The 17,472-nt window shown below is 38.0% G+C and overlaps 1 protein-coding gene across 1 annotated transcript; it reads right to left on the minus strand.

Annotated features, from left to right (window-relative positions):
- Positions 1-1,657: 1,657 nt before the first annotated feature.
- On the minus strand, positions 1,658-8,386 carry LOC125892203 (zinc finger protein 184-like). Its single transcript, XM_049582030.1, has 4 exons — positions 7,809-8,386; positions 7,589-7,667; positions 5,484-5,640; positions 1,658-5,359 (listed from the first exon to the last, which is right to left on the minus strand). Exons 1-4 carry the CDS (start codon positions 8,002-8,004, stop codon positions 4,274-4,276), a joined length of 1,518 nt encoding a protein of 505 aa, XP_049437987.1. The 5' UTR covers positions 8,005-8,386; the 3' UTR covers positions 1,658-4,273.
- Positions 8,387-17,472: the final 9,086 nt, after the last annotated feature.

Below are 17,472 nucleotides of genomic sequence, written 5' to 3' on the forward strand. Positions count from 1 at the left end.
AAAGTTTACTGAAGTCAAGGGGTGATGAGAAAAAATATGTGGCATTTTGTCATATTTTGGCTTTATTTATTTATTTATTCTAAAAAAAAAAAAGGTCAACTCCTTGTGGCTGAGCTAGTTTGAAATATTGTTATACAAATATGAATTTTCTATTGTAGGTCTATTTGTCCCTGTGTTGTGTGAGGTACATTGTTTTAGTTTTTGTCTGCTGTTTTTATTTGTTTTATTGTTTCAGTTTTTTGTAATGATGGAGTGATGCTGTTTGCTTGTGTATTGGTTGTGTTGCATGTAATCACCACCTGCATACACTGAGCTCCACAAGAAAAGAAAATTATGAATAATTAGTGATAATAATGAGAAAGAAAAGTGAATTTAAAACAAAACAAAACAAAACAAAAAAACAAACGAGTAAAATGTCCTCACTGGGGGTGGTAGTGGTTGGGTTAATAAAATAAATTAATAAAATAAATGAAATAAAGTAAAAATAAAAATAAAATAAAAGCAAATAGTGCTCCAATGCATTGTTACTATATGTACATGTATTTACTTTTAGCAAAATCCTTTAAAACCACACAATAATTTATGTAATACAGACAATAAGTCATCAATTTTTCAAGGGGCGATAAGTCGACACTAATGGCTATATTGATGGTTAAAAGCATATTTACTCATGCTATAGATTAGTAATAATAAACCCATTAATAAGAACAACATTTGGTTGTGAAAAATCCCTTTGGCTGTTGTTTCTTCTCCTCATTAATAAAGGTTAATGGATCTAGACTTTTTAAAAATTAATCCGTTCTGCAGTTAGAAATGTAAAAGTCACTGATAGAGGGTGATGAGTTCTCCATTTTCTAATCAGCCAACAGAGCTGCAGTTACAAATGTCTGTAAAGGGCCAGAGTGTCAACTATAACATCAATTCTGCTCTATTAAAATTTCATTAATAAAGTGTAATTAGGATTTTGTTTTTTGTTGCAACAAACCATTATGTCTGCAGCTGTAAATGTTGATAAATTATTGAGGGGCAGATGCTGAAAGAGTAAAAACACCTGCCGGAGAGATTCATCACAACCTGGCAACCCAAATGTTCTTATAAAAGGCTGATCTGTTATGCATTTAACCATTAATAAGTGGTATTCATGTCTTAAACAGGTTCCTTATTACCAAGTGGTACTGCAGAGCATTAAAAAACATTTTTGCTATGACCCGTGCATCTAAAAAAAACCCTTCAGTTAAAAGTTTGATTATAAATGAGCTGTAAAATTGAGCAGCAGCCTGATTTAGTTTTACTTCTAACCCCTGCTGTGGTCACAGAAGTCAAAGTACTCTTTCAGACCCACAGGCATATACAGTGACAAGAAGGCCCGTCAAATGAGAGTGTGAAGGCACCTTATTTTTATTGTACTGTTGGCTTATTTTCTGCAATGGGATTGTATCGCAGCTCACAGAACAAGCCAGCCATCCTAATGCAATATGACATCCTGATACAGGGGCCTGTCCAAGACAAGCGGGCAGACAGTTTTGGGTCAATTTAACGACCTCTCTAGTGCCACCATCAGGACAAATCTGAAGACACTTTGGGCCACACAATCACCCCCTGCCCCTTGTAAATTCCTCCAGTGAAAAAACATCCAGCAAATTTAGTATAGTGATTTTATTTCTGCATATATGATTATGTTACATAGATATTTAAATTTAGACACATTGCACTGTTTGTCTTTCAGTTACTGTGTCCAAGTGTGAATCAGCATGACATGGACACAGTGTAGTTACAGCTACACAGCAGTACATTTAAATTGGAATTTGGTTTTACTGGAGAGTTTTAATGTCAGTGTTATGACACAACAGTGTATAAGGCACACAAAAACAGGTACAAAGTTATCATCCATTGACTGTACTGACTGAGGTGATATAAAATAAAACACACACAAAATAAAAAACAAGATGTTCAGCAAGCTGATACGTTAACAACCATTTCAGAACCTGTAGCTTCAGTCAGTGAGCGTGTTGCATCCACAGTAATGAGAATATGATGCAACGTGTTTGACTTGTCGCCGTTCACAGTGTCAGGTGGAGAAAGGGTTTCTCTCTCATTTACAGTTTGACAGGTTTGGTGCTTGTTGTTACAGGAAAAACAAGTGGCTTCCTCTCTCAATACACCGCCCTGCCTTCTGCCACTTCCAGACTTTAGTACACACAAGCCAACTGTGTACCCAAAATACTGGAACTGCTACAGTATCTTTATATACACATGGGGGGGAAATGTTATTTCTGTGCAAACACAAATCTATAATGTTAGATAACACACACTATCTGTGTTGTTCCTGGTCGCTGAGGTAGATAAAAACTGAATTCACTGACAGTTCTTTTCATATTTGATGCTGGATAATGATATTCATGATATCATTCATGGCACTGTGCAATTGTTTAGAGATTAAACTGGTTATTACTCTACAAACTGCTAAATACAGAATATAGCTTGCAGTCCAGATGCCACCTGGTGCAGTTTTACAATCCAGGTCAGTTAGAGCTACTGCTTACGTACAGAACAGTGTTATTACCAGACAACAGTGAAAAAACAAAGTTCACCTCAGCAGTGATAAAGACGGGAACGCATCCTACATACAGAACTCTTGCTTAATAAAAACAGCAGCTTTACGAGTTTAGACATTAGACATAGAAATTGGTGTGTTGAACTAGCTTGGATCCAACCAAAGTGTGCAGCAAACACGTTCACAGTGTACATGTTATCACAGGAACACTAAACAAAAAGTGAGACCACTTTATGCCAAACAGAGAGCATAAGTGTGGCTTACTGAGAGCAGAATTAGCCTTAAATGTTGTTGTATATGTTTTAGTTGTAGTATCTACCGAACACACTAATATGTTTGACAGAATGTGCTATTACCTTTATGATACAAGGCACAAGTCTTAGTGTAAGAAGTAGGGAAATGTCAAACATTAAGAATTAGGTGAACAGGTCAGTTTGACAGCTGAGGTTAAATTGTGGTGATTCAGTCATGCATACTCCAAATAACGTGCTCTAACACATTACGTCAAAATATGGAAAAGCAGAGCAGCTGGAGCCGCTTGTGCCATTTTGCTTCCTTAGCCCTGTTTCAATCAAAAACTTTTAGTATGGTACCTTTGGAACCAAGAGTAACCCTTCAGACATGGTACCTAGGCTAGACCCTAGTGTTTCCACTGCAAACAGTACTTTTAAATGTGGGCGGGGTTGTTGTCACTCACTGCTCCGTCCAGCACTCACTGTATTTCCTCATTATCGGTGACATAGAGGAAAGACTGCACCTCGTTTATCGTCCACAGAATGAGGCTGCATGTCGACATTTTCAGAACAAAATAAACCAGGCTGCAGTGAGCGTCTCTCTCCATGGGATGTTTAAAAATAGCGGGTTTGTACATTTAGTCCTTCTCAGGCAAGCTCAGGGGTTTAGTGTTGCTGGAGTCCACAGGAACGACACTCCGCAATGCTTTTCTTTTCTCCGGGTGAAGACTGGGATTTATGCCACCCCAGTTGAAATAAATACATATTAACGCTTGAAGATCCACTCATTACTCAAGGTGTATGTCATATTAAAAACTAAGGTATGGTCAAAGTTGTCACTGTGAAATTTAAGGTGTGCTGGTGGATTCACCTCGTCAACTTATGCATTGAGTAACCTTACAAGCTGACGTTCCACCTTAAAAGTTGCCGGCGGTTGGCTCGGTGATATAAAAAAAAAAATTCTCAGACTCCAGCTGCTGTGAGAGGCAGCAAAACATCCTCTCATTTTATAGCTACAGTTTACTAATAAAACTCTCCACAGTATGAACAGTGGTTACATGAGCCTCAAAACCAGCCACAACTCAGCCCTGAGCAGAGTGACCGTCCTCTATTGACCAATCAACAGATTGCAGTGTTCACAGCTCCACCTTTTAGTACCAGATCTGTGTGCTAAGTACTCCAACAGAGGGGGGACCAACCAGAAATGGGGGCCTTCTTTGTGAATGCAAAAATATGCTACGTACGAGTAGAAAGTATGCTCTTAAAACCTGAATGATCCAGGTGTTTCCCATGTCTTAATCCAAAAATGTTTCATTCAGAAAAAGGTCTAATTCAGAATATCCAAATGGAAAATGCTCTTCACATGTTCCTTATCAAGTTCTGAATATTGTCATGTATATTATTCATATGAATAATAGAGGAATAGTACTGTATATGTAAATGTAGTCACTGCTTTAAAGTGACATATTTCCCTCCACTGTTTGGATCAGAGCATGAACTCCATCTCATAAGCAGTTCTTTCCTTTTTGACGCGCTCAACACTTTGCTCATGAGGAGAAATCCAAGGCCCCTCGCATTGTTCCTCCTTCACAATATTCTTCCTCTTCTTCACACCTGCTGGTTTGCTTAAAATATAATCATAATTTCTGTTAACCTCAAGAAATGCTGAGGTAAGGTACTGTGGTGAGAAAAGCTTCAGGGAGGGTGGGAGCTGTAGATTTGGTGGGGGAGGCTGAATGGAGGCTACAGGATACTTGGGCAGGGGTGTCTTAAACCAAGACGAGGTAGATAATTTGCTTGAGATCCTTGGTACCGGTGGAGGTAAACGTGACACAGAGGGGAGTATTAGAAACACCGGTGGAGGGATGTCTGGTAACACTTTGGTGTGTGAGGCTTGAGATGGGGCTGGAGATTGGGCGTTATGGTTTGGGGGTATAGACGAAACAGTCATGCTGCTCTGAGCATCGTCACCCAGGTCAGTAGTCTGGCTTGGCTCTGGCTTCTCCAGCAGATGGTTTTCTGGCGTCAAATCAGTGTCTAAATTTTGAGGCTCAGTGGGATCCTCTTCATACTCAGTTACAGACTCGGCCAGTGGCGTGAATACCACATGGTTATGACGCTGACAGAATAGCATGCCACACTGGTGGCACTTCCTGCCATCTTTGACATGCAGCAGTTTATGACGCTTGAGGTTATGGCTTGTAGTGAAGGTTCGATCACAAATGTTGCATGGAAAGGAAGGCTTGGGGACACACTGGTGCTCAGTGAAATCTGCCAGTCTTGTGAAAACCTTTCCACAAGATTCACAGATGACGGTGCTGTCTATTTCTTCTTCTTCTTCTTCTTCTTCTTCATGCACCTGTCTGTGTTTTATAAGCTGTGGTGCATTGGTGAAGTTCTGATTGCACTGCTCACACTGATAACCACCTGCTGGTACAAACACACGTTTTAGAAGCACAATGGGAATCCTTTTGTCTAGTACTGGATAGTCTGCTGATGGTGATGTTGTTTGTGATTTGATTGGTGTGGTTTCACTCTCAGTCTCAGCCTCTTCAGTCCATGTTTCTCCTTCCTAGGAAACACACACACAGGAGAGCCCCATCTTAAGTAAACCACAGTAACAACACATTTAAATAGACTGAATTTCTAAAAGAATTAAATGAATGCAGAAATAACAAGCAGTGGCTGCCTGCTACCTTTGGTTCTGATGGAGATAATGATGTCTGTATTTCCTCTGTCAAATCAGAGGACTGGAGGTCCACCGGAGAATCAGCTCTGTGTGGAGCAATTTGTTGCTCTTCTTCTTCGTCTGTTTTGGCTGTGCATTGTCGTCTTTTTATACGACTGGAGTACCTTTGAAAATAATTGAGAAAAGTAATTGTGTCACGTATGTCTACTCATTAAAATGGATTGGAAAGCTTTGCATTTTTCATATGCAATAAAAATGGTGAGCATTAACAGCCTGTGGTGTGACAGACAAGGCTCAGTTCACTAAAAAGTTGAAGCAGTTAGTTACCACACTTCATGATTTTCAATAAGCAGCTAAGTTTATTTACCAACTGTTTACAGTGCCACAAATGTAATTTCATATGCAATGCTTACTTGTTTTACATGACCGAAAACCCCATATTGTGGCCATGTATGACTGAGCATTATTGTATTTCTCCTTTAAGACATGTTTTCTATAGACATGTGCAAGACATGAAGTACCATGAAAATCTGTCTGAAACTAACAACTGTCATTATTAACTGATCTACCATTTTTTTTCTTGACCTATTGTGAAATATTCCCCTGGCAACATTTTAAAAATGCTGCATTTGCCAAACTAAATGTTTTATAGCCCCCAATATTCATTTTATAATCATAAATGAAGAAAAGAATGAAATTATCTCATCTAAGATGCTGAAACCAGAAAATACTTGTCATTTTTATTTGAAAAATTACTAAAACTGCAGATAAAATTGTTAATTGTCTGGCAATCAACTGATCAATTGATAAGCTTATTGTTCAAGTCCTAAATTAAAACCCCTGAATTTGTGTTTTTAAGTCAAATTGCCTCCACATCAAAAGAGACAAAGAGCAAGACATAGTTCAGTAATAACAAATCAGGGTGTCTCCAGGTATCAGACAGGTAAATGGAATGCTTTTTAAGACCCTTTCAAGACACATTTTAACCAAATTTAGAACAGATTTGTGGACAAATTATGTTTGACTTATATTAGTATTGCAGCATTGCAGGTAAAAGGTATATATGTGGTCTTGTACAGAGGTAGGTGCTCTGTAAGAATACGGTTATTAGAGTGAATTAAGTTGGTCTAAATTTTGCCAACAGGTATGTGTGAGTATGAAGTAAAATGAATATACATATACAAAAAGCTTCACTCCTTTTCACAAAAGGAAATTAAAAGACGTATAAATGAAATTAGATAAAATGTTTTAAACAGTTAAGACCTCACAAATTCAAATTTAAGACTATGTAATGACTTTTAGGGCCTTATTGTTATAAATTTGAATTTAAGACATTTTAAAACTTTTTAAGGACCTGCAGACACCCTGTAAATGAGGGGATTTTTAAAAACATGTTAGTACATGTGCCTGATAGTGTAATGGAAGGTTTTGTAGTTGCTGGTTTGCAGTGGTGGAAGAAGTACTCAGATCTTGTATTTAAGTCAAAATAGCAATAGTGTAGAAATACTCTGCTAGGTATAAAAGTCATGCATTCAAATTTTTACTGAAGTAAAGACGAATTAGTATCAAAATATATTTAAAAGTACCACACGTAAAATTACTCATTACCGATACATTAATGTCTACAACACTTTAATGCTGCAGCTGGTAAATGTGGGGGAAAGTTTTTCCATTATATATATTGCTGGGTAGCTTATGAATTTCACCAGGGTATTAATAAAGCTTTATCTTTATCCATAATTAGACATTTTAGTTTATTTGTTGATTATATTTTGTACTATTAGTCTGAATCCACAAAGCTATCAAATAAATATGGTGTGTCCTGGAGTACTGAATACAATATTTACCTCATAACTGTACTGGAGTGTAAGTATTAAACATAGGTATATAGAAGCAAATACTGGAAATACTCAAGTAAAGCACAAGTACATAAACTTTGCAATTACGTAATGTTACAGTACTTCAGTAAATGTACTTAGTTTCCACCACTATTTTGTTACTTGCAGTTACTTGCAGCAGTTTGACACTCTGGTGTGCTAAATGAGAGGCACAAACAAGGGTTAGCACATCACAGATGCTAACTAGCTCCCAAATTTAGGTTTTAGTTCTCACCTTTTGACTTTTTTCTTGTCAGCATATGTAAACACAGAAGGCACAAAGTCGGGACTGTCGTGGTCCATGGACGCTTCCCCTATAAAACATAAACAACACAAAAGTTTTAGGCAACTTTAGAGTTAACGTTAGCTACATTTCACTTTCACCAAAATACGTCCACCTTAACCAATAACGTTAAGTCACCTAGCATGTGGTAAAATGATAGCATGGTTCTTACCTGACTTAAAATGAGCGCCACAGATGCGGGCATGTCCATTGAGCCCCTCGGTGCTGCCGTTCACTTTCTCGATAGCTTGGAGCCATAAACGTCTCCGGTTGGCCTGAAACGGTCGAGACCCGGCTGGTATTCTGTAAAACCGTTTGCTGGTTGAAGAATGTCGACTTTTACAGCCAGACACGCAACACGCCGACATTTTAGCTTAAAACAGTTTGGAAACAGTAGTTTTGCTTCGGTTAAGGAAGTTTTCACCAGCAACGACGTTCAACTTCCGTTGCCAAGAGGCGCGCGCATCCTCGTGAATACATAAGCTGAGTTTGTAAATACAGGACGGTTTGTCTCAACGGTTAACGTTGAACCCCGCTATAAACAACCACATGTAACAGTTACCTGTTGTATTTGACATTTTAGGTAAAAATATCGGTCTTGGCAGAATGTTTGGTTTTCATTTACGTAAAATAAGAGCGTAGAAGAGAGGTTTGTTGTGCTCGTGTGTCTCTCTAGGAGCAGTGTCCACCACCACACGGTGCACTGAGGACCCCTGCTGGAGGCGGCGGGAGAAGCACTCAGAGAGCTGGCCCTTCAACAGCTCTGCTAGGTACCAGCTCCAAGTGGCTGCTTTTTAATATACCAAAACTGCATCCTCCTACTCTGCACCATGGACATGGAATAAAATTCAAAAAGATCTAAAACTAGAAACACTTATATCCCTTGATGAATTTAAGGGCGTCTTAAAGAATGTAGTGACAGAAATGTGGTTATTTTTCTTGAGAAGCCACTATATGTTTGCTTCGTTGTTTTATTGTGGATTTCTGTATTACATGTTATTTTTGTTGCATTTTAAATGTGTTTTGATTGGCTGCTACATTGGCCAGGTCTCCTATTTTCAATCTCGATGGGACATCCTGGTTAAATGTGCGTTGTCCAGAGAACAGGCTCCTGTTACTCATTCAGTTTGCCATATATGCCTTTATGAATGCAAAGTCATCCACACCATGGTTTCCTTTTTTTCTTTTCAGTAGTAGTAGAGTCAGTAGCATCTATTCTACAATAAAATTCTACGTTTACTTTACATAAGCTATAAATCAACAAATAAACTATAAAAAATATTGCATTTAATGAATAATTTCTTTTCTTTTTTGTCATATACAAATTTGCACTGATGATTGCTGGGTAATATGTATGTTGACGTTGTCCAATGTCATGTCGTATGTTATTTAGACGTAAACGCTTGCACTAGGGCCCATCATAATAACATGCACTGGGGCTCGTCCTAACTGCTATACACCACTGCTCTGGTACAAGTTAAAGCCATGCATTCAAATTTTACTTGAGTAAAAGGACAAAACTATTAACATCAAAATATACTCTCATTACCAGAAGTAAAAGTACTCACCATTCATAAGGGCCCATCTCAGTGTAATGTATATTTAATCCCTGAGATAATTTTAATGGCTTTATATGCTGCTGAGTATCTTGTGAATTTTTCCCCAGGCCTCAATAAAGCCTTAACCTATAGTAATACATCATAATTATATCACATCATAATTTTATTTTATTTTGTACATTGGTGAGGCTTTATGACATTTTAGTTTGTTTCACTCTCCTGGTGTTTTAAATGTGTTTACTTTTATTGTAAAGCACTTTGTAACTGTCTTTTGAAAGGTGCTATATAAATGAATAAATTATAAGTTATTATTTAATAATATTATATTTATCATCATAATTTATTTGTTGATTACATTTTGAATTATTGATCAAAATCTGCAAAGTAACTAGTAACATAAAGCCATCGGTTAAATGTAATGGAGTAGAAAGTACATTTATTTGCGTCTGAAATGATGATGAAATTATATATATATGTATTGTGTTACATACATTGTAGCAGAAGGCACTCTCTTTCTTCTAACTTTTTATTTCTTATATTAAATATATGTTTTGGGGGCTTTTTGCCTTTATTTGATAGGACAGCTATAGTGTGAAGGGGGTAAGCAAAGGGCCGTGGGTTGGAATTGAACCCAGGACACAACTGCAAATAACATCTTCACAAAGAAAAGAAATGAAACCACAGACACAGAGAGGGTCACATATTTTGATTTGTGTGCATCCATCAGAAAGACCAAATTGTTAGTTCAGGTTTGTGGCGCTCTCTGTAACTATAAAGTCCTTTTTCCCCCTTCCCAGTTATAAAAATTGACTTTTGGTACCATATATATCAAAATACAGTTCGGGATAAATGTATAACAAAAATATTTGCAGGTGCAACATAGATTGAATTCCTAATGTTGCCACAGAATAATAGGTCACAGAATTAGTGCAACACTTGTAACCTTCAGCATAGCTTTAAAATTATAACCTTTTTACAGGTCGATGCAAATAGTTTGTCAAAATTAAAATGTTGTAAAGTAAAAATTGATTTGAGTAGTTTCTGCACACATTAATCTATGCTTCACTATGATGGATTGGAGGTGTGACGCAGGGCAATGATGAAAAAAATCAAATAAATAAACACACTTTTGTGTGACAATTTGCAGATTAAAATTGTTTTGTAGGACATCCAAATATGCTGCTTACTTTAAACTATAATTTTCATTCTCTCTGAAGTAGTTTAAAACAATATTTTCAGTTAAAATAGAAAAGTTTTGGTGTGTGTTCTGAAATTAGCACCTGATTAATGTGTGTTTCAGCACTCACAAGAAGTGGAGTGCCCTTGGTCCTTTCCAACGAAGGTTTTACCGACATAATTTCCAATAATCAGTGCAGCATCTTCACAAATAAAGTCTCGGGGGTACTTTAAAACATGAGGCATTTCAACATTAAAAGGTTTCCTCTGCAGAACCACACCTTAAACACATCCCTTATGATCCCACAGCTGCAGTGGCCCTCGTCATGTGACCATTTACAAATCACACAGAGGTGGCAGTAATTAGGACGGAGGCTCATCACAGTGTGAGCTACACTGTCGGCTGCTCCAGCTTGTAATATCCTGCCATATGTTAATACTTCCTCTGCTGTCTCGGGTGTATTTGTGTGGCCCATTATGCCCAGACTGGTGCTTTGTCTCTGCCAGGAATCTCTTACTGCTCTGTCTTTATATTAAGCAGCTTCCTTCCAGCTGTCACTCAGAAACAAATCGAAAAACTAAATTGCCCTTGAGTTTAATTTAGTTTAAAACACAATTACAATAAAACCTTTTTCTGACACATCAAGGATGCCCCCTTCTTGGTTAGTGCTGGTAAATGTTGGCTTTCTGATACTGGCATTAGCACCTACTCTTCCATTATAAAACTTTGCAATGGGGTGCATATGATTGTGAGTAGCTAGCAATTAATTAGTAAGGAATAAGCCAGAAATGAATTAGCAAACATCAATTAGTTGCTGAATTACTCAAAATGAAGGATCACAGTAATGCAGTGAGAACTAATGAAGTGATAATCCTGAAATAATGGTGCATTCTGATTAAAAACTCAGTTTAATGCACTACTCGAATTCCTTAGGCAACAAATAGCAGCTATTATGCAGCATTTACATATAAAGCAAGTAACAGACACGTGTTTGTTAAAGTAGAGGCAGTCTGTTTTCAAGCAACTTATCAATATCCACTAATCCTTAAAAGGATAATTCACGTCTTTTGAAGTCCAGCTGTACGAGGTAGGCTACTTATCCACAGTCAGTGTATTACACACAGCAGATGTCAGTTAGCATGCCCCAAGTTTGGAGAAGCAGACAGGAGTCCAAGATCGAAGCTCAGCAATGTACTGCTGTGGACGGGGGCAGCAGCAAAATGTCTTTCAGCCACCTAAAAAAAGTCCCACCTAAAGAAATCAAATCAGTTTAAGCATACGCAGCTTTCCTTACTGTCAGATAGCAATTTTTTCGACAGGGAAATTAAGCCGTTATATCGCTCTCTTCAAATCCAGACTCCATTGAGAAAAACAGTGATTTAATATTGCTGAACACAAGAGCTGCTGGTCTAACCACTGCCTTGAACAGTTGTTTTATTTGTGTCATTGTGTGACTTCCGCATTTAAAAGATTAAGTTTAGATTCATAAGAGTCACACAATAACACAAACTAACTAACTGAGTGGAGCAGTGGTAGACCAGCAGCTCCTGGGTCCAGCGAGCTAAAATTACTGCTTTTGACAATGGAGTCTGGTGGCTTTGATGAGGGAACAGATGGGGAACTGAAGATGTTAACGGCTTTGCAAGGTGAAGCAATGAAAATACTCTCAACGTGCCATACATTTAAATTGATATTGATTTTTTTTTAGGTGGGACTTAAATTTTAAGTGGTTTTCGGACCCCCATCCGAAGCAATACACTGCTTTCCTTCGTTGGCGGTACTCCTGTTTGCTTCTCCAAACTTGTCTTTTATTGCAGCATACATAGATAAACAGAAGCAGCTTATTCCTGATTACACTTGACTGTTTAACCCAGCTACCCCCCACCCCAAATGAGATATCAGATTTGTCCACATTAAACTTGTGTTTGGACATGTGCCATTGACTTTTGTTGCTGACCCCTTAGTCTCCGTATCAACGCTCTTGCTGCTTCTCCAAACTGTGGCTAAGAATAAACACTCCATACAAGCTCACTTCAAAAAATCCAAACAATCCCTTTAAGAAACTGTATTCATTAACCAGTAGATGTGACTCCTTACTGCTCAGGATGTCGTGAGTCTTGTAAAACGTTGAACATTTCTATAGCTGTGATTCTTCTTCTGTGTGTGACAGTGATGGATACGTGGTGCGCTCTGCCATGAGCAATTTTACACGGAAGACATTTGATTTGTTACAGCAGTAAAAGCATGAAAGTGTAAATAATAAAATTAATGACGCTTACTGGGAGGATAGAACAGAGCCATCATTAATGTTATTAGTAACGCCTGTGCTTTTATTACTGTGACTGGTAGAAATGTCTGCTGTGAGAGAGGCCTATGGTGACTAGAGAAGGCTGCACTGTTAAATCTCAGCTCTTCAGCTTTCAACAACAGCTGTTGTTTCCCCATGTGTTTAGATTTTTGTTTTTGTCAAATCAGTCATTAAACAAGTTAGATTGCTCATTTAATTCTTCCCTAGACTGGGTGAAGTTAGAGGATAAGGCTCATGATATTGTATATTTTTCATATTGTCAACAAAGCATGCACTAGTCTGTTTCTCTGTACTTTCTGAGCTTGTCTGCAGCACTCAGCCCCACGCCCATTCAGTCCTAGATATAAAAAGAGCCTACATATATATAGGTAGATATTAGGCTATTTCATTTATAAAAGGAACAAAGGAATGCTTCACACATCTATTTCCAAACAGGTGCGTATCGGAGAGGGAAGAGCAGAACACAACTTGTAGAAAAGACTCCTGCACACTGTCTGATTTTAATGCTGCAACGTTTCGGTGATTAGAGCTTCATCAGGCAGTTTTGTAACAAAGAGAAGCATATTAAATAGGAGTAGCTGTGAGTTTCTGCTGCACTAATTTGAATTGTTTGTGTGATTTTGTGTTTTCGTGTCGCAGTTTAAAAGCTGAGATGATAACTGAGATAATAATCACAAACTCACAGCCACTCCTGCTTGAGATGTCTTCGCTTTGTCACAGAACTCTTTACCTGATGAAGGTCTAGTCACTGAAACGTTGCCGCATTAAAATCATTATATTCGCAAGTTACACAGTGTGTGGGAGTTTTCAACAAGTTTTTTTTTTTTTAAAAAAAGGCTCAGTTATTTCCTTAAACAGCTGGGCACTTAAGTTTTTAGCAAAAGCTACTTAATTGGGAATAAACAGTGTTTGTCAGGGACTATTGTCATGTGTAGTTTTGGCCCTCTCGTGAGTATTTATGACTGCAGTGCCCATGTTACTGGAAATGAACAAACATGCCACCCACTGCTACCGTGCCGCTCACTGACAGCATTGGGGAAGCTTTGTAAGCTCCCAATTATCTCACACTGGACAGAGTTGAACTACAGCAAAGCTACCACAGCTAGAAATATAGTTTGGGGATGGGTTTGCCTTTTTGAGGATATATAGCCTAACAAACTGCACTATTTTTTATTTAATGAGAGTTCTTCTTTAGATACAAGCAAATATGTAAGGTGGCAATCTGAATTACCCACAAGGCCCTGTTTTCTGTTCTACATATTGTAGTTCAATTTCCACACTTTTCACACTTACAGCTTCAGCAAAGTGATGATATATATTTTATTTTTTAATATTTTTAATATCTTAAGTACTATTTTATTTTTTATTTTAGTGCACATTTTCATTTCTATTTTACTTTGTTTAAATTTAGTTCACTTAAATTTGATTTAATTTAATTTAATGTATTTTATTTTATTTTTCTTTACTTTATTGCATTATATGTACATACTTCTGTATCATACTCTTATTCTTACTACTTATAATTCTCTATTCTTTACACCGGAGCGACTGTAACAAATCATAATTTTCCTGTCGGGGATCAATAAAGTATTTCTGACTCTGATTGTGATATTGCTGGAGAGCCTCCTCTCTTTATGGCCCCCCTCACCTCATGGGCCCCAGTGCAACCCCCCTGCCTGCACTGTCTATATTTACGCCCCTGAATAAGATATGTGAAGCTTTGGCAACACAGATTGTTGGTTTTGGTCTTTTCCGTACATCTGCTGACGACAAGAAAAATATAGATTATCACTTTACTTATCCTTTGAGTCTGTGTTAGTGCTCCACCAACAGATGTCACTGTTGCTCAATGAGGGGAAGTGGTGCCCCCTTTGGTTTTTAGGATTTCAAAATAACAGTAAAATAACATCAACACCTGAGGACATTTTAAAAAGAAGAATTTGAAACAAACTGGTACATTAATTTATGTCACATTATATTATCTGGCTTTATTAAACTGACAAATCCTCCCACTTACGTGCCTGTTTGAGTCCTTTTTTAATATCACACAGACCTCAAACCTGATTTTGTGGACATGATAAATGGTAAACAGGTGAGCTTAGAGACGGTGATGTTGTGGATAAACGCCACTGCGATTTCCCATGAAGTGCAAACATATTCTGGTTTGAAGATCAATCCATAAAGCTGCGTCTGAGAGTTAAATCAATATTATTTCATTTCCACCCAGTGAGAGTAAAACCAGAGTCGTACTGACTGCTGTGTTTGGTCACCACTAAACACACAGGCAGTGTTTTGTACCACAAACACACATGAACGCAAACAGTAGCAGACACCTGTAAAGCTTTCCTCAGGATTACAGGATTTTGTGGTTATCGTGCGTTATAACCTTTCTGTACGAACATAAATCCCACACTCCACTTCAGAGCACAGTGTAATTGCTCATCAAGTGTGTTTCTTAATATCCACAAGCTTATGACCTGAAAAGGAATAAATTGGCATTGCCTCTGTGTCCCTTCCCTCCCTCCTTCCCCTCCTCTCCCTCAAGGTGACTCCTCCATCTGCACCCTCCCTGGTCTTGCCAATCCCTCTTTCTGCAGTTACCATGGTACACTTCCTGGGATCTGATTCCCCTCTTCTCTTCTGTGAGTTGTCACCATCTCATCTCTTTCGTTAGTTGTCCTGGAGCTATTCACATCAATCAAAGCTCTGTGCTGCTGCTTTGTTCCTCGTGTGTGTGTGTGAGCGACAGAGGTGCAGGTGGGTCATCAAAGTCGGCTGTTTCCAGTCTTATTTGGGTGAAAATAACATCTAAAAAACGAGGTATTGTTTACCTATTTCTGCAGCACGCACACACACAAGTGGTTTTTAATCCATTCATATTTCCATCTCTTAGGGATGAGGTGTGTCTTTGTACTGGCTTCATTTCACTGCACAGCATCCCCATTTTAATTACCCTCTTCTTCACCCCTCTGCGCGTCGTTCTAAGTGGAGGGAGAGAGGAGGGGGGAGGAAAATAAAGAAGAGATTGAGGAGAGAATATAAAAAACTGTAAGGAGGGCGGGGTGGGCTGTGAGTGAATGGGTGGCCTGTTTTGGGTGAAAGCGGAGGGGAGAGAAGAGATAGTGAGGGGGAGATACAAGCCAAGCCCTCACTGTTTTTGTTCACAAGTGGGCCAATTATACACTCCCTGTTTTTAACAGCTGAAATATACAGTGCAGTTTTAAATCATCCACTTTGTCTTAAAGCAATCAAAATAACAAGTATTTATGCAGACATTTAGGTGACATCGGTGGCCACCAAATTAGCCACCACACACATCCCCAAATGTTTTTTTTTTCATTCTTATTTTTTCAAGGTGAGACATCCCCGATGAAGACCTAGTTTCTTCATGCACTGGTCTGTTTTGCTACAGAACATGTCATCTTTCAGACCAGTGGAAAGAAAATGGCCAAAATTCACATTTAGGTGTTTCTTTTGTTTCAAATTTCTGCTTTGGAAATGTGTGCAAAAAGGACATATTTAATTACATAATGTCTAATTAATTAATCACATAATTGCATGTTTAAACATGTCAGAAAACTTGTAATACCAAATAAATCTTGTCTTAATGTAGGTAACGGGGAGTTTTATGTGACATCTATTAGTTTGGATTTTTACCCTAGTGTCTTTTTTTGTATGTTTGTTTCAAAATGTATTGAATTTTCCATTATATATCTTTAAAAGGCGGTCTTCTCACATGGAGTTTTTTTACACACTTCAGTAGCACTTACAAACACCAGACTTTTCAGTTATATTCCTGTCTATATTCTAAAGGGTTTTACACAGCAGCTTTGTTCATCAATCATCCATAGCCTGCAGTAGAACACTGTATTTCTAACAACATGGTGAGATTGGATTTTGCATGGCTGTTGACAGCATCTTCTGATTTGTGGAGAGATCAAAAGAGAAATCCAAAATTTCCTCTGTGAAACAAGGGGAAAAAAGGGAGTGCTGCACTGGGTTAAGGCTCTGTGTAGTTAGTTGGAAAAAAATTGGGTGCTCTTCAAGGATGGGGCAAAGAGTCTCATAAAGATAAAAAACGACTGGCCAGCTCACTCAGTGTAGAAGTCCATAGTACACGCAGGCAGTCCATAAATGCATCCGAGGCACTTTGACTGTAGTTAAAAATCATTTATTAATACATGGGTAAACAAACGCGTTTCGACTAGAGCATCTTCATCAGGGTGTCGCCCGCTCTCTTTGCTCTCTATGCCTTGGATGCATTTTTGGACTGCCTGCCTGTACTATGGACTTTTTCACTGTGTGAACTGGCCAGTCATTGTTTATCTTTAAGTCCCTCCGTAAGAACCTTTGACTCTACTATTTCAACAAAATGAAACAAGAATTTTGTACCTGGTTTTATCCCATGTTGAGATTTCTGTTCTGGAAATGTATGCAAATCAGTGCATCTTTAATAGGACCACGCTCCATTTGCATATTTAAATATAAAATTTCAGAAAACTTTTTTTTTTTATTATTATTATTATTTTTTACATGCACCGTATTTACCTGGCTAACCCCTAAAAAACTATCAAACATAAGGGCAAAATGGTCCAAAAATCTATAGTCAGGGCACCACCTCTTGTCCAGTAGATCACCTTATTGCGTTCACTAAGGTGGGTGTGGTGGAGTGGAGCGTATGTAGAGAGCATTAGACAGGAGAAAATGAAAAGCCATCTGAGGTTCACTACAAAAACAAATTAAAAAAGAAGAAATTTGCAAATTTGCACACACTGTATTTTCTATTCTTTGT

The sequence above is a fragment of the Epinephelus fuscoguttatus genome, linkage group LG7, assembly GCF_011397635.1.
Source record: "Epinephelus fuscoguttatus linkage group LG7, E.fuscoguttatus.final_Chr_v1".
Lineage (NCBI taxonomy): Eukaryota > Metazoa > Chordata > Actinopteri > Perciformes > Serranidae > Epinephelus > Epinephelus fuscoguttatus.